The sequence below is a fragment of the Psammomys obesus genome, unplaced genomic scaffold (genome assembly GCF_907164565.1).
Source record: "Psammomys obesus unplaced genomic scaffold, mPsaObe1.curated_primary_1811, whole genome shotgun sequence".
Classification (NCBI taxonomy): domain Eukaryota; kingdom Metazoa; phylum Chordata; class Mammalia; order Rodentia; family Muridae; genus Psammomys; species Psammomys obesus.
Window position 1 is genome coordinate 13179221 of NW_026586173.1, and position 17891 is coordinate 13197111.

Below are 17891 nucleotides of genomic sequence, written 5' to 3' on the forward strand. Positions count from 1 at the left end.
CTGATGTTTCCTGGCTGCATGGCCTTAGACAGGTTGACTTTATTCCAGTTTGACTTTTCTTTTTCACTTTTTAAAAATACAGGTGTCAGGTAGCTCAAGCTGATCAAGAACTCAATATGGGGCCATTGAGATGACTCAGTGGTAAAAGGGTCTGAGCACCAAGCCTGGGGACCTGAGTCTCATCCTTAGAGCCCACAGGAGGAGACTAACTCATGCAGTGGCCTCTGCCCTCCACATGCCACCAAGGCACACGTGACCCACCCAAATGATTAAACAAATCCAAGCTGGGTTTTGTTTTTATTTTTTAGGAACACAACATATAGCTAAGGATGAACTTAAGCTTTGATCCTTTGCCTCAGTTTTCTGAGTGAGGTCCTTCCAGATCCAGCACCACGCCCCTGCTCTGGACAGCTGTCACCACCTTTCCATAGCTCAGTTTCCTTCTGTAATGGGTAGAGGAATGGTTTCCTCAGGTTTGTTTGTTTTAAAAGTTTTTTTTTTAAGATTTATTTATTATGCATACAATGTTCTATCTTCAAGAGGGCACCAGATATCATTATAGATGGTTGTGAGCCACCATGTGGTCACTGGGAATTGAACTCAGGACCTCTGGAAGAGCAGTCATTGCTCTTAACTTCTGAGCCATCTCTCCAGCCCTTAAATGTTTTTTATCTATCTCTCTGTGTGGTAGTATGTGTGGAAGTCGTAAGTCGACTTTTAGAAATGTTTCTCTCCTTCCATCATGGTGGTCCCAGGAATGGAACTTGGGTCATCAGGGCTCATGCCTTTACCTTCTAACTCACCTCCCTGGCCCTTCCAGGCTGGCTTAGTGGATGCAAGAATTTATACCTACTAAGAATGAGGAGCTGAATTGAATCCCCATAACCCACATGAAAACTAGGTATAGCATCCAGGCATGGTGATGTGCTCATTTAATCCCAGCACTTGGGAGGCAGATTCAGGTGGATCTCTGTGAGTTTAAGGCCAGCCTGCTCCATACACTGAGTTCCAGAACAGTGAGGGCTACTTAATCGAGAGACCCTGTCTCAAAACAACAAAACAAAGGAATAAAAAGCCAGGCATGGCTGCCTGTGTCTGTAACCCCAGCGTGGGACAGAAGCAGGGGCAGAGACACAAGGATCCTGGAAGCTGGCTGATTAAGCCAGTTCACCTGCAACAGTAGCCAGGTTCAGTGAGACACTTCCACGTGTCTCCAAGGGAATAAGACAAAGATAGAGACACCGATGTCCTCCTCTGGCCTCCCCCATGCACACACAGGGCACAGGCACCTTGATACACACACACACACACACACACACACACACACACACACACACACGCCATACACATACAAAACAGATAATTTTTGGAGAAGAGTTGTAACACTAGCTACAGAGCTCTCACATGCACTTATTCCCAGCTCCTTATGTTAACCTTTTTTAAAGTTGTGCATGCATGTGTGTTTCCACATGTTCATGTGCATGCGAGTGAATTATATGCATGCAGGGGTCCAGAGGTGTTGGATGCCTGGAGCAGGAGTTACACGTGGTTGTGAGCTACCACATGGGGTGCTGGGAACTGGACTCGGGGTCTCTGTAATAGCAGCGAGTGTTCTTAGCTGCTGAGCTATCTTTCCAGCCCCCAGCGTTAGCCGTTATAAAAATAAACTAACTTCTTGGTTTGTTTATCCAGCTAGTTGGTCGAGACAGGCTCTCTCATGTAGCCCAGGCTGGCCTCACACTCACAAGTGTCCTGCCCCAGCATCCTAGCTCTGAGGACTAGAGAGTGCATCCTACATCAGCTCAGAAAAACTTCTCTATCTGCTAAGCCACAGGCCTCATGAGGACTGCCTCGGGGCTTGTGGTGTTTGCTTTTCTGTTCCTTCTCTCCCACTTGTGTCCTTTCTCTAGCCCGGGAGACCAAGCCCTTCTCCTTCCGTGTTCAGTGTTACCGCATGGCTGTCCTCCTTCAGCCCGTCACCCGTGCTGACTCCTCAGCAGTGATTTGCCTCTGGATGGTCTCATAATTGGGCCCCGGTTCAACTGAAGCATTTTTGGGAAGGATACCAGAATGGTGACAGCGTGTCTTCTGTGTGCGTCATATCTGGGGCATGTGATGTCACTATGACTCAGGGCTGGCAGCGTGGGCCAGGATGACTGCCAGCACGATCCACTATTTCCCCAGGGCTATTTTAAGGCCTGCACAATAAAAAGGGTCCCTCAGAGCCTCAAATAGACTATTGTGTTCTTTACCATATACAACTGACACAGGGGCCACGAGTGCCCAGTGAAAGCACTTGTTTAAATCAACAACTCAGGGCCACAGTCCTCAGCCTCAGTTTGTTTTTAATTTTCTTTATTACATTTATTTACTTGTGTGTGTGTGTATCCAAGCACATGCCAGGTCAAACATGTGAAGACCAAAGGAAAACATGTAGGAATCTGTTCGCCCCTCAGGGAGTGAGATCTGGGAATAAGTCAGGTCTCAGGGCCTGGCTGCGAATGCCTTTACATTAGCCACATCCAGCACGTCACTGATCTGGGAATTTATTTTCTTTTTAATGGTGATAATGAGAACGAATGGGGACTTGTGAATGCTAAGCAAGCACTCTACCACTGAACTACACACTGAGCCCCATGGCACCTTTTCACCTTAAAGCCTCCAATCATTTTTAAATTTTATGTATATGAGTGTTTTGCCTGCACTTAGGCGTCGTATGTGCCTTTAATGCCAGCAAGAGCAAGTTTAGTTGCCAGCACCCAGGAGGCAGGCAGCTCACAACCACCTGGAACTCCAGTTTCGGATCTGAGGCCCTCTCTGGCCTTTGCAGGTAGAGCACACACTCACTAACACACACACCCAAACACATAAATAAAAAGAATTAAACCAGCGGGGCGTGGTAGCCCGGGCCTTTAATCTGAGTACTCCGAAGGTGGAAGTAGGTGGACCTCAGTAGGTTCAAGGCCAGCCTGGTCTATATAGTAAGTTTCAGACTGGTCAGTGATTCATAGTCAATAATAATAATAAATCTTAAAAACAAAACAAAACAAAACTACCTATCAAAGGCAGTTGGAGTGTAACTGAAGCTGACCCCTGGCTCTGCTCAGCTAGAGCCCCTCCACGTACAGCAAGTGACAAGGCAGAAGCTATAGTCCACAGGGTCGTAAAAACAAAGGCCCACCATCTCTCGCTGGACAGCCTCAACTAGGCATTAAGGGGTTGGCACAGCGAAACCAAGGCCTTAGATCTGCCTGTGCTGTGGCTGGATGTATTAATCTGTTTTATGTTACTATGGGGAAATGCCCAAGACTGGGTAGCTTTATAAAAATAAAAATAAAAAATATAAAAAAAGAAGGGCTCATCCCATTTCGTGTACGTTCTGGAGGTTCAAAGGCTCACATTGGGTGATGCCTTCTTGCTGGCAGAGAACCCAATAAGTACAAAGCATCACAAGGCAAAAGATGGGGAATGTGAGCATGTCCTTTGGGTCCTCCCAACACACACACTTTTTGAGAGAGGGTTTCTCATTATGTAGCTCTAGCTGGACAGGAAAAGGCTAGGGGGACCTACCTGGCTGGTGTTCTTCATATGAAGCCACCAGTACGCAGTAACTGGACCCCATTCTAATGACTTTATGCAGTCCCAATCACCACTCAAGGACATCACCTCGAAACTACACACCTGGGTTAAATTCTGTCCTTTATATGGAGTCACGGTCTTCCAGCCCAGGTTCTGCCATTTCAAGGATGACTCTGAACTGCTGATTCTCCTGCCTTCACTTCTTGAGTTTTAGGATAAGAACCATGTACTGGGCTTGTTCACTTCTTTTTCCTTCCTTCTCTCCCTTTTCTTAGCTACAGATCCAGTTTGAGGCTAATCTGAGCTACGTAAGACCTTGTTTTAAAAATAGTTAACCTGGTGGTGGCGTACACCTGCAATCCTAGCACTCAGGGAGGCAGAGAGGCAGGTGAATCTGTGAGTTCACAGCCAGCCTGCTCTACAAGGCAAGTCCAGGACAGCCAAGGCTACACAGAGAAACCCTGTCTTGAAAAACAAAAAAACAAACACCCCACAAAACAAACAAACACACAAAGTTAATCTAGTGGCCAAGCACAGTGGCATATGCGTTTAATCCTAGCACTTGGGAAGCAGAGGTAGGCAGATCTCTGTGAGTTCAAAGCCTGTTGGAACACGGTCCAAGAATGGAGTCCTGTGAAAATTCTGAATGCTTGTGAGAAAACTCTAGGAAAACAAGACATGAGTCTTGTGACCTCAGTTTCGCAGGTGTAGTGGATGGGAGTGAGTTTACCTCAGCGTGGGTATCCATGTGCCTCTATGGAAAAGCATGTTTTTGTCACATGTGGCTTGTCCATGTGATTGAACACCTAACTCATGTAATGCATCTTAACCCTCAAAGTATAAACTGACTGCTGCTCTGAATCAGATTAGCTACTGCATGATACTTTAGCCTGCCTCATTTGGAGGCCTGGCTCTCCCAGGTTCACACCACAAACTAGAGCTGTAAACAAAGGCCAGCCTAGTCTACATCAAGAGTTCCAGGCCAGCCAGGGCAAGCAATATGGACCCTGTTTAAACAAAACAAAAGGACTGGGGCTGTACCTGAACTGGTAGAGTACCTACCCCAACACTACATAAACAGTGCATGGCGGCACAGGCCCATCACCCCACTGCAAAGGAGGCAAGAAGACCAGTCCAAGGTCAAATTCAGCTGTACTCAAACTCAGCACATACAAGTTCAAAGCTAGTCTGGGCTATACAAAACCTTAAAGTAAAAGTAAAAATGGTTACTTCTGGGGTTGGCCAGATGGCTCAGGGGATAAAGTGCTGCAAGTCCAGTGGTCTGAGTTCAATCCCTGGTCCCCACACATTAGACGGATTCTACCAAGTTCTCTTCTCACCACACCCCAAACAAAAAAACGTAAAAACTTCATTTAAAACAATGAAACCCAGCAGGCCATGGTGGTGCATCCCTTTAACCCCAGCACTCAGGACGGCAGAGGCAGGCGGATTGCTATGAGTTCGAGGCCAGCTTGGGACCAAAATGAATCCAGGACGGCCAGGGATACACAGAGAAACCCTGTCTTGAAAATCACCAAAAACAAACAAACAAAAAGCAACGAAACCCTACATTCAGCCATTACATATGATCACTATTATTTATACACACATACAACAATTCCAAGGCACGATCCAATCACCTACACATACACTCCACAGGCCTCTCAGGCCTCCGTGTGGGTGGTCTGGGGAGTCAACCTAGACTCCCTGTTGGGGAGGGAGAGGGGGTTGCCAGGAATGCGTGTCCTTTCTCACAGTAGCCCTCGTTGTACTTATATGGCCATTTTACATAGATGGATTCAGACCTCAAAAATTCTTATTAAAGGGGGTTCAACGTGCTTGCAGCTAAGCCCGGTGACCCAGGTTTCATCCCCAGAACCCACATGGTGAAAGGACCCCTCCTCCTAAGTGGTCCTCTGACCTCCACACGAATGTGCTCACATAAATTCACACACATACACAACAGAAACTTGAAATCCTATGAAAGCTGCTGGCAGTGTTGCGCACCCGGAGTCCCAGCTTCTCAGGAGGCTGACCCCAGAGGACCATCGAGTCCAGCTGAGCACCAGGCGGCAAGATCTTGGCTCAAACGCAACCAACCGAACTAAAAAACTGTGGAGTAAAAATAACAAATCCTGGGACTTGGGTCCGCGGCTTAGCTGATAGCGGTCGACTGCTAGCTTAGCTCGCAGGAGAACCTGGGTTCCGACCCGGACGTGGTGCTTCCGGTCCGGAACAATGATTTAACATCACGGGTGAGAAAACACGACCGGATGGACCGAGAGCCCCCAGCCCAGGTCCCCGCCGCAGGCCCCCGAGGAGCCCAGGCTCCCGGAGTTCGGCGAGGGGAAAGGGCCTGCTCCTTGCTATTGGTGAATCTCTCCTCGAGGGCGGGACCTAGCGTCACGGGCTTTTCCGATTTGCTGTCACCTTCGGCCCGTAACCGGAAGCTCTGCGGCTCAACATGAGGGCGTCCTGCGGTCCCCCCGGGCCGGCTCGGGTCCCCGGCCCGCTGCGTGAGTAGGTGGGTCGCGTGTGGGCGGGCTGTGGGACTGTCTGCGAGTGGGGGCGTCCACTCTCAGGCCTGGCAGAGCCGGGGAGGATGACCTTCAAGTCGGCCTCAGAACAGGGCGCCGTGACCTTTTGGGGTGCAGGCGTGGGGAGGTGTGAGGAAAGGTTTCGGGCGCCCCTGGCTTCAGATGTCCGGTTTCGCAGATGGGACAGCCGATTCGGGCCACACACTTCGCCGGCGAGGCAGGCCCTGGAACCTTCCAGTCCCCGAGGGACCCGGAACCCTGCCAGCCCACACACATACGTCCACGCTACCTCGCGGTGTCAGATTTATCTGTGCTGTGTAGAAACTGACTGTTAAGTCTACTCAGTTCAACGGTGTTGGGCACTTAACATGGACCAGGCACTGTGCATGCTGGTGGAGACACAGCAGTGAGAAAAAGATTTTTAGAGTTATTATGTAAGAGGGCCAATTATTGAGCACATCACGAATGGAACGGGTAGTTTCGTGATTTCAAACGGTGATTGTTGCAAGCAGTTATTTTTTGCCACTGAGACAAGAGTCTGTATGTATCCCAAGCTGGCTTCGAACTCATGGTCCTCCTGCTTTAGCCGCCTGGATTACCAAGCATGCACCAAGACGGTAGTAGGCAGAGGGTAAAACATCTTCAAAGTCCGTGAAACCAATAAACTTGTCTTGTTTCAGAAACGGTGTGGCTGGAGGGACGGGGGAATACAGCGGGTAGAGTCCATCCAATATGTATTTATTTTGAAGCTTTTATTTTAGTTATGGTGCGGGGGGTGGGGGGGGGCACACATGCCGTGGTGCATGGTGGAGGTCAGGTGACAGGTTTGTGGAGTTTTATCCACACACCTTATGTTGGCTCCGGGGTTTGAACTCAGGTTGTTAGGCTTGCATTGTTCCAGCAGCAAGAACCTGTCCCAGCTGAATCCTCTCTCCTGGCTCTTACTGATTTGCAGTTTAGACAGGACCTTGGAACTCACTGATTATCACCAGCTGGGCCGATTTTTGGAGGCACTCCTCCTGCCTCAGACCCCCCAGTGCTGGCTTACAGACACAACGCCTGTCTCAAGTCTGTTTTGTTTGTTTGTTTTGTTTTTTAAAAACAGGGTCCCACTATGTAGCCCTGGCTGGTCTAGGATTTGCTGTGTCTGTGTAGATCAGTCTCATCTGAAACTCAGAGATCTGCCTGCCTGTGTCTCGATAGTGCTGGAATGACAGGTATTTGCCCTCCCTCCTGGCGTTGTGTCCATATGTGGGCTCGTGGATGTATGTTAGCGTGTGTACCTTGGGTGTTGTCCCTTAAGAGCTGTGCTGTGAGACAGCTCTTTCCCTGGGACATTGGGCTTTCCCTCATTGGGCTGGCTGGCAGGGTCCTCAGGGACCTGCCCGTTTCTGCTCCCCCAGTGCTGAGGCAGCAAATGCACATCGCCTTGGTAGGCTTTGTATGTGGGTACTGGGGATCAAGCTCAGATTGTCAGAGGTTCAGAGCAGGCATCTTATCAACACAGCCATCTCCCCAGCCTACCCGTTTATGTTGTTAAAAGTTTTCCTTTGCAGTGGAGGGCGGTACCTGGCAGGGCAGAAGAGAGAGTGGATATGAATGCAGAAAAGCAGAGTGTGGACTGCTGCAGCGACCTGCAAGGGGCATAGATTGGGAAGTGGTCTCCAGGACCATTTGATTGATTGAATAGGGGCATAGTGGACTCTGAATGACCCCCGCTTTGTGGCTTGAATAACAGGAAGGGTGGTGACCCTGGCTAACCTCCAGAGAAGCAGAGTGAGTAAAGGTATTGTCAGTTGGGGTTCCACAGATTGAGTTGGGATGACTGGTTTGTACCAAAGCATAAATGCTCACAACTCTGACTGATAAACATAGGCGCCACCTATGGCTGTTACGATGTAGATTCTCATACAGTAGGTCTAAGAGCCAGCATTTTACAGGTCCTGGAACACAATTTGCAAAGGTTTGGTTTCTTCTCATCTAACTGTACGCCAAGCAAGTATTCCCACCGTGAGCCATACCATGTAGGCCCAGTACCTTACTGGGCCACACGCCCAGTAGTTGACTGGAGGAGTCTAGGCCAGGTCTGCCCTCCTTCATCACAGCCCGAGTCCAGTCCAGGTGTGTCTCCTCAGACTAGCAGCTGCGGCCATCCCCCAGAAGTTTGTCAGGAGTGCAGGCAAGTTTCCTCTAAGTCTGGAGCTGCATGTTTTGTGCTTCCAGGGCCTTTTTCTGCAGAGGCATCTAGCTGATTGGCTGAGAAACAGGCCTGAATGCCAGGAAGAAAACCAAGGCTGATAACAAGGGCTGTCGGGGAACAGTGCACTATCTGATACTTAGAAGAAATTGAGCAAGTTGACCCTTGAAGTCACTGGCTTCTTCAAGGTGTCAAACACACCAGTTTATTGGACTGGTGTTACTGACATGACCAGGTCCTGCCTACTCATCAAGTTGGTGAGGATGGATCCAGCGTGTAAATATGGCTTAGGTTTAGCTCTGATGATAAAAAGCAGGAAGCTGGTGGGAGAACCAATCAATCTAACTATCTATCTACCTACCTACCTATCTATATCTCGTGTGTGTGTGTGTGTGTGTGTGTGTGCGTGTGTGCGCGCGCGCGCGCACGCACACACACATGCTAATGGAAGAGGACAACTTGTGGGAGTCAGTACTTTCCTTCTATCCTGGACTCCAGGGATGGAATTCCGGTTGTCAAGCCATGCCAACAACTGCCTTTACCTGCAAAGCCATCTTGTCAGCCCCAAGATGTTTTGTTTGTTTGTTTTCTGGGTTTCTTGGTTTTCTCTTCCTGTTTTTTGAGCTGTGTTCTCACGTAGCCTGGCTTGACACTTGCTATGTATCCAAGGCAGCTGTTCTTTCGTCCACGTAAGTGCTGGGATTACAGCTTTATGCCATCACTCCCTCGTCCTAAGAGTTTTCAGTGGAGGCAAGAATGATCCAAACTCTTCCTAATGTGTTCTCTGAGGCCTAGATACCCTTATACCAAAACCAAACAAGTACGCTAAGAAAACTGCAAACCACTGCCTCATGAATATGACTGTAATATTCTCTCATAATGGGTTTGTAAACATACACAAAGGATTCTACTTCATGCCTAAGGTATTTTATCTCCAGAGTGAAAGGTCAGTTTAACATCTGAACATTTATGTAAAATATTAATAGAACAAAACCCTAAAATTTCATGGCTATTTCAGGCAATGCAGAAAAGTATTAGAAAAAAAAATCCAACCCTTACTCTTTTTATTTGAAACAAGGCAGGCTGGCTGTGGTGGACCCTGCAAGTGTCATAGCCTACGGTGACACAGTCCACATGAGGTTAAGAATGAAACTTGGGTCAGCACAACTTAGCTGGTCTGGTTCCAGACTTCTGGAGTCTAATACCAAGTGACTTATTTCTTACACATTGAAACACAGTATAACTTTGGGAAAAAGTTTCCATGTGACGGTTATCACAACAAAGCTTTAGGCGTGGATACATGGAAAGGACCTTGCAAAAGTACGTGTCTAGCAAAGCGCCTTTCCCACAAGAATATTCTATTCACTGAGACCAGTGTTCAGGACAAGGATCCAGGGAGGAAGGGTTTGTGATAAGGGTAAGGATGGGTTCTATTGAGTGAGAAAAAGTGCTTAGGAGTCTGGGCCTGCGGAAGAATTAGCGTAATAGCAAACTCTTTGCCAAAGCACGTGGGACCTCTTTCATGGGGGTGGGTTCTTCTGACTGAGACAGTGCTCAGGAGTCTAGGGGAGGATTCCATGGGGCTGGCTTTACAGTAAGGCAAAGATTACCAGATGCTAACACACCCATTACCAGCCTTCTGGGTGGAAAACAGCTGTCAGTTTCTTCCTTTAGTGCTATGTGTAAGCTGTGCTTTCTATACGGCCTGGAACTCACGGAGATCTGCCTGCCTTTACCTCCTGAGCGCTGCAATTACAGATATGCACCACCACGCCCAGTAAGGAATTGGATTCTTTTGCCAGAATTTAGGAACCAGGCAGAGCTGTGTACTCTGGCCACTTCTCAGTGTTGTGCCAGAGTTTCCAGCAGTTGCGCTCTGGTGAGAGAAAGAAACAGGCGCCATGGAGACAGCTCAGTTGGTTAAGTACTTCCTGCATGAGCCCGGCCACCTGAGTTCTCCAGTACCCAGGGTAAAGAAGAGATGGGACTGGGGCCATGCTCATTGGGTAAAAGTGATTGCTGCCAAGCCTAAGGCCCTGAGTTCACGTCCCAGTGCCACATGGTGGCTCACAACCCTCTGTAACTCAGTTCCATAGGATCCAAAGCCTCTTCTGACATCTCCAGGCACTCATGTGCCTTTAATCCCAGCACTCAGGAGGCAGAATCAGGCAGATCTCTGTAAATTGGAGACCAGCCTGGTTTACAGAGTGAGTTCCAGGACAGCCAGAGCTACATAGAGAAACCGTGTCTTGAAAAACCAAAAAGGGGGGGAGGGCATTGAGATGGCTCAGTGAGTAAAGGTGTTTGCTATTAAGCCTGAGGATCTGAGTTCACTTCCCAGGACCCGCATGTTGAAGGAGAGAGGCTGAATTCTGCAAGTTGTCCTCTGTGCTAGTGCCTGGCACATTTGTATACACACGCTCAGGATTGCACACAGCAAGTTTCCTCTAAAAAATATTTTGTCTTGAGGCCGGAAAGATCCCGGTACCCACATGGCAGCTCACAACTGCCTGTAACTCCAGGAGCTGACACCCGCACACAGACACACATGCTGGCTAAACACCAGTGCAAGCCGCACCTGTTGTCAGGTGGTCCCTGCTGTCTTTTGAGTCCCTTGCCTTAACTCTTGTGCTCTTGCCTTTCTTCCTTTCTTTTTAAAGCTGGAGGAGGCAGAGAATGGGGGATCCTTGTGGCTCACCAGTCAGCTAGCATAGCTGAATTAGTGAGCTCCAGTTCAGTGAAACTCTGCCTCAAGAAGTACTCTGGTGAATGCTGTTAAGCCCCGAACTTGGGAGGTGGAGGCTGGGGGTCTCTGTAGGGTCCGAGGCCAGCCTGGTCTGCATAGCAGCTTCTAGGCCAGCCAGGGCTACGTAGTAGGACTGTGTTTCAGAAACACGGTCAGGGAGCCTGGAGAGGGGAGCAATGGCTCCGCCATTAAGAGCACTCTTAGAGGACCAGCGTGTGATTCCCAGCATTCACATGGTGGCTCACAACCATCTCTGCATCAACACCTTCTTCTGGCCTCCATGGGCACCAGCCATGCATGCAGTGTACAGACATACATGTAGACAAACATACCAATACACATAAAAATAAAGGTAATTAAAAACATTTTTCAAAAATCTAGTTGTAGAGGGATTCCTGCAGTGAGCTAGAAGACCACTGAAAAGCTGTTCTCTGGCGTCCATGAAAGTATTATGGCCTGTGACCCTGTGTATGCAGATACAAAATAAACAGCCAAATCTTTAAAAAAATCCAATAAGAAAAAGAAAAACTGTCAGGTATGAGCCACTGAGGCAACTCATTGTATAAACGTACTTGCTGCCAAGCCTGAAAACTGAGTTCAATGCTGAGACCCACATGGTGGAAGAGAGAACCAATTCTCCAGGTTATCCTTATACCTCCAGACGCGTGCACACACAGAAAAAAAATTAAGTCAACACATATCATTTGAAAAATTACCAGGCATGGTGGCTCACACCTGTCATCTCTGCACTAGAGGTGGGGGATGAGGAGTTAAGGCCATCCTTGGCTACCCGGCAGTACGATACTCTTTGGTCTGGGCTGTGCTCTTTATCATAGTGACGCTGTCTTATGGAAGGTGTGTTGCCAGGCTAACGCCGTCACCATCTCTCTCAGCTAGGTGGTGTCTGAATCTGCAGAGGCATGAGCTGGGTGCAGGCCAGCCTGCTGGCCCGAGGCCTCTCCAGGGGCTGGGGAAGCATCTGCAGGACGGCCCTCTCAGGAGCTCCCTTTGCTCAGGTAACCACAGGCTGGGTGTTCATGGGTGGAGGGGGGGAAGGCTGGGGCCTTAACCTTACCCTCTCAGGATCAGGCCACAGAAGCTGAAGGGGCTCCTTGGCCTGCCTAGCCTAGTGACGGTCCCTGTGTTATTTTGCCATTGCTGTACTAAAGTATAGGGACCAAAAGCAGTTTACACTAGAGAGAGTGTCTTGTTTACAGTCCCTAATGGCCCCATGTGACCAAAATAGGAACCTGAGATCACATCTCAAGCATACAGGAAGCCAAGAACAAACTGTGAATGAGAAGAGGCTATAAAACCTCTAGCTCACCTCCAGCAAGGCCCCAAGTCCTAAAGATTCCATAACCCCACCTAAGAGTGATACCAGCTGGGGTTGTGTTCAAACACATCTCTCAGTTCAGACCAAACAATCTCCCAGGCCCCTTGGGCTCCTGGCAGTATCATGATACAAAATGGATTTCATCTAATTTCAAAAGTCCCCATGGTCTTTCTCAGTGTCAGTATCATTTAAAAGTCCAAAGTCTATTGTGAGATTCAGGGCAATCTCCTAAGTGTGACATCCCAAAAAGTGGAAGCGAATCACACACTTCCATCAGGCAACAGCACAGAATATATATTGCCACTCCAAAGGGAGGACGAAGGCATAGTGAAGAAACGCTGAACCAGAGCAAGACTGAAAACCCAGGAGGGCAGCGTCGAGCCCCTGAAACTCGGATGTGTGAGGCGCTAGTTTCAAAGGGCTCAGATACCCCCTCCTCACCCTGGATCAGTTCCACTCACTGGGTGCAGCTCTCCTCGGCAGACAGCTCATGGCTCTGACATCTCCAACTTCTTGGGGTCTGCACAGTGCCACAGGCTTCACTTTCACAGCTTCATGCAGTGGCCTCTCGGGCCTCCTACCCTCTCAGGACGTGTCACACAGGGAATCCCCTGCCTCATGCCACCTGTCCTCTGTGGCTCCCTGAAACTAGACTGGAAGAGGCCACGACCCTGACACTGTTCTTCAAAGCTAGTGCTGTGTGACACCGCCAAGTCTGGCTGCCAGCTCATGGTCCGTCATCACAGCAACAGTAACTAAAGCACAAGTCGGTGCTGAGCGGTAGGGAGTTGCTGTAAGCCATGTAGGCATGCTGTTTTGGGAAGGTGGAAGACTCTGGAATTTTGGTCTAGACAAGCCGGTGAGTGCTGGAAGCAGAGTTTGATAGGCCTGTGGGGGTATTTCTCTTTCAAACCACAACAGAGTGTCTGGGAAAGTGGGTATGCCCATGTGTGGATGCTTACATCGCGTCAGGTTTGTGCGGTTGGGCGCTTTACCCTCTAAGCCATCTTGCTGGTCCTGGCAATGCTTCTTCATGTTTTCTTTGTGTGTGTGTGTGTGTATGTGTGTGTCTACCCGTACATGCACCATATGTAACCCCAAATGGCCTTAAAACACGATGTGTGGTTCAGGCTAGCCTTGAGCCCTCCATTCTCCTGGCTTCACTTCCTGGGGGTTGGGATTTCAGGTGTGTACTGTCACGTGGCAGTGTGCCTAGTGCACTTGGTCATTATACCTACGCTCGGTTTAGTGGCCATACTATCAACGCGCCTCAGTGATGTCCTCCATACTGTCCAGGGCTCCTCTGGCAGAACACCTAAGCAGCAGCCATCCTCTCTCCCCAGCTGTCCCTCCAGGCCCCACGAGGCCTCCACTGCAGTGCAGTTGCACACAAGGATGAGGCGTGGTTGGTTCCTCGAGCCCCGGACCCCCAGAGAAAGCCCGTCAAGGTCCCAGCTATGCATGAAGGCCTGTTCAGGCCATCGGGAAATGGGGAGCAGGACAAGGCAAGCTTCCTCCGTGCAGTGCAGCACTTTGGGGAGCACAGCGTGCACAAGCGTGGCCATGTGGACTTCATCTACTTAGCACTGCGCAAGATGCCAGAGTTCGGCGTGGAGCGGGACCTGTCTGTGTACAACCTGCTGCTGGATATCTTCCCCAAGGAGGTCTTCCGGCCCCGCAACGCCATCCAGCGCATCTTTATCCACTACCCACGGCAGCAGGAGTGTGGGGTTGCCGTCCTGGAACAGATGGAGCGATACGGTGAGGGAAATGGGCCCAGCCTCCACACCCAGCCCCATTCCCCCTTCCTCTGTTGCTTGAGTCCTGTCTCATTCTCTCAGGCTCTTCCTCTTAGAATTACTGGAGTTAGGGCTGAGGCCAAGTTGGAGTACTTACCTGGTAGGCCCCAAGGCTGGTCCCCATATTCAATAACCTCAGCTGCACACCTGTCATCCCAACTCTTGGGCCATGGGAGGTGGACACACATATTCGTGCTTCACTATATGAGTTGGGGGGTTTTGTTTCTTTTTGTTTTTTAAGATTTATTTTTAATCATACATACAGCTATGTGTCAATGGGTAGGTGAGTGCTGGTGGCCAAAGGAGGCCAGAACTGGGTGTTGGACCCCCTGGAACTGGAGTTAAAAGTGGCGCAGTACATGTTCCTAACTGCTAAGCCATTTCTTTCTCCAGTCCTCTTGCCTCAACGCATAGACTTTACATGGAGTCATGTAGCCTGGGCAGATCTTGAATTTGCTCTGCTGGGTAGCCAAACCTGACCTTGAACTCCTGATGTTTGCCTCCTGTTCCGAGTGCTGGGATTACAGGCATGGCACCTAGGCTCCTTTTATATGCTGATGGGAGTCAAGCCTTCAGCTGTGTGTGCTGGACCAGCCCTCTCTACTCAGCTATGCCCTAGCCTTAGCCTCGGCCTCAGCCCCTGCTTGAAACAAAACAAAAAAACATTGATGGGCCAGGTGTGGTGGTGCACACCAGCACTCAGAAGGCAGGTGTCTATGAGTTCTGTTCTACATACGATAGTTCCAGACCAGTCATGGCTACACAGCTAGCAAGACCCTGCCTCAAAATAATAATGAAAAAAAAACCATGAAACATAAATTCCCTACTGCTATGCTTCCTGACTGCAAACTTATGTCTACCCATGGCCTGCCTCTCTGAGGCTCTGCCTGGGTCTGCCCAGCACAGGAATCATGCCCAACACAGAGACAGAGTTCCTGCTCATTCAGATTTTTGGGCGCCAAAGTCACCCCATGCTCAAGTTCCTGCGGATGAAGCTGTGGTTCACCCGATTCAAGAATATCAACCCCTACCCAGTGCCCCGAGATCTGCCCCAGGACCCTTTGGACCTGGCCAAGCTAGGCCTGCGACACATGGAGCCTGACCTCAGTGCCAAGGTCACTGTCTACCAGGTACACATTCCTGTCTGCACCCTAAGCTATCCTCTGTGGATGGGCTACTTTATTGGTCCCCTGGGCTCTCCTTCACTCACCTGCTATCCTGGCAATGATCATGGCCCTTTCTTATTACCACAGTTAGACTTGTCTTAGTCTGTTTAGCCATTGTAACAAAATACCCCATGTTGGGTGTATTAGTCCCCTTCTTGTTGCTGTAACCAATTCTGGAGGCAGGGTACTTTAAAGGGGAGAGCAGCTAGGTGTAGTGGTGCATACCTCAGAGTTCAAAGCCAGCCTAGACTACATAGTGAGTTTATGTCAGCCAGGGCTACCCAGAAGAGCCTTTGCTTCATCCTCCAGTGAGGGCTGGGGCTGTTGCTCAGTGGTAGGACACTTGGATTCCTTGTGACAAAGAAACTTGTCTTTATGAAGTCCGCTGGGCAAGTGCTCAGCAGCTGAGCCAGTTCCTAGTGCCATCTGAAGAAGTGTTACTTTCTGTCACTGCCATTTTGTACATGGATAACCTGAGCTGCATAGTTAGTGACCTGGATGAGATCAGTGCAGGTTGAACAGAGGTTGGATTGCTCCAAGGACCCTTTAGGGCCAGCCCAGTGTTGGCAGCTATGGCCAAACTGGCTACAAGGAAAGAGGAAAGGGCCACTTTTAGTGACCTGGCACAGTGGTTCAGGATTTGCCAGCATCTCCGTTCCCTTTGCTATCTCAGGCTTCCTGCAGAGGCTGGCCAGTCACAACTTGTGCTCTTCCTTGCAGATGTCCCGGCCCAGTGACTCCACAGGCCTAGAAGATCCCCCCCCAGCCCCACATTGTAGGTAAGGCCCCAGCCTGTCCCACTTTCTGCTGGATCCGTCTGGTCCTGCTAAATGAACTCCTGGGACTTTTGCTGCTAGGGCACCAATAGGTTCTTATCTCTATCTACACCAGGAATCCAGAGTCCAGATCAGCAAGCTGCCCTGGCTCGCCACAACCCATCCAGGCCTGTTTTTGTCGAGGGTCCCTTCCCTCTCTGGTTGCGCAATAAGTGTGTCTATTATCACATCCTAAGAGCCGACCTGCCACCCCCTGAGGAAGAGGTGAGTTACAGGCCAAGGCACTTGCCAAGCCAAACCACCAGTTTGATCACATGGTGGAAGGAGGAAACTGATTCCTGCAAGTTGTCCTTTGAGCTACACAGGGGTATGCATTAAATAAATCTAATTTTAAAAAGAGAGAGAGACATACATAGTGGCACTCGGGAGACAGAGGCAGGCAGGTCTCGGAGTTCAAGGCCAGCCTGGTCTGCACACTGAGTTCCAGATTAGCCATAACTACAGATTCTGTCTCCGGTGGGGCTGACACTGTCCTGAGGCGCGGGTGGCCGGCTGAGGTTCTGTGCTTAGCCTCTGATCCCTCCTGCTCTCTCTCTGAGGTAGAAAGTCGAGGAGACCCCAGAAGAGTGGAACCTGTACTACCCAATGAAGCTGGACCTGGACTACTCGAGGGCTGGCTGGGATGACTATGAGTTTGATGTGGACGAAGGTAAAAAGGGGCCTCGGCACAGCATGTCCTATGTGGGAGCCCCGGGGCCCCAGGTTGAGACGCTGCCTATACCTCAGTCTCCACAGTCAGGGGTCATGTGCCCCGAGGGAGCCTGCTCCCTTTGGCCACTCCCCCTCCTTATAGTATCTTTAATGGAACATCCTATACTGAGCAGTGACGTGCTCAGGAAAAATGCAAGCCTTAGTCAGCAGGGAACAGTCAAGTTATGTGTTGGGGAGCTGAGAGGAGGCACATCACCCAAGGTTTGGGGTCAAGGTCAGCTTCCTGGTAGCAATCTGAAGCAGCAGGTGGCATGGCCCAAGTGAACTGTGGAGCATTGTTGTCACAGAGGGAGCTGCTGAGTGACTGTGTGGAGGTGCTCATGGGGACCTCAAGGTGATGAGAGCACAAACTTGTCTCTCCTAACAGTGACTGAAGGCCCCATCTTCGCCATATGCATGGCTGGTGCCCATGACCAGGCAACGTTGGTCAAGTGGATACAGGGCTTGCAGGAGACCAACCCAGTCCTGGCACAGATCCCAGTGGTATTCCGCCTCGCCAGGTCCACGGGAGAGCTCCTGACAACCTCAAGGATGGAGGCACAGTCACCTCCCCACGTTCCTCCCAAGGGCCAGGAGGAAGATGAGGCCCTTCAGGCACAGCAGCAGCAGGGTCAGAGTTGAGTTTGAGCTGGACTGGTATGAAATGATAAGGATAAAATAAAAAAAAAAACAAAAAACCAAAACCTCTTTCCTGGCCACGTAGCTTCCCTTCAGATGTTAGACACTGCCTCTTCTGGCTTTATCATCTTGGGGGCCCTTCTTTTATTATTTGTCTTTTATTTAACTCCATTTATGTATTTCTGGTGTGGAGGTCAGAAGACCACTTGGAGTCAGTTCTGGCTTTCGACCCTGAGTCTCGTAAATGGAACTCAATAGTGTCAGGGTTGGCAGCAATCGACTTTACCTGCAAAGCCATCCTGCTGGCCTTTTCTTCTTTTTAATCCCTTCTAAAATTTATTTACCTTCCTTTTATGTGCATTGGTG

General features: G+C 49.7%; 1 protein-coding gene across 1 annotated transcript; it reads left to right on the forward strand.

The window, feature by feature from the left end:
- The first annotated feature begins 6008 nt into the window (after nt 1-6008).
- On the forward strand, nt 6009-17873 carry Ecsit (ECSIT signaling integrator). The gene is given in 10 exon segments (XM_055601271.1): nt 6009-6103; nt 7222-7333; nt 11953-12075; nt 13739-14156; nt 15101-15324; nt 16081-16116; nt 16118-16139; nt 16252-16400; nt 16740-16845; nt 17275-17873. Coding segments are annotated over 8 exon segments (1305 nt in total). The 5' UTR covers nt 6009-6103; nt 7222-7333; nt 11953-11979; the 3' UTR covers nt 17529-17873.
- The last annotated feature ends 18 nt before the right edge of the window (nt 17874-17891 follow it).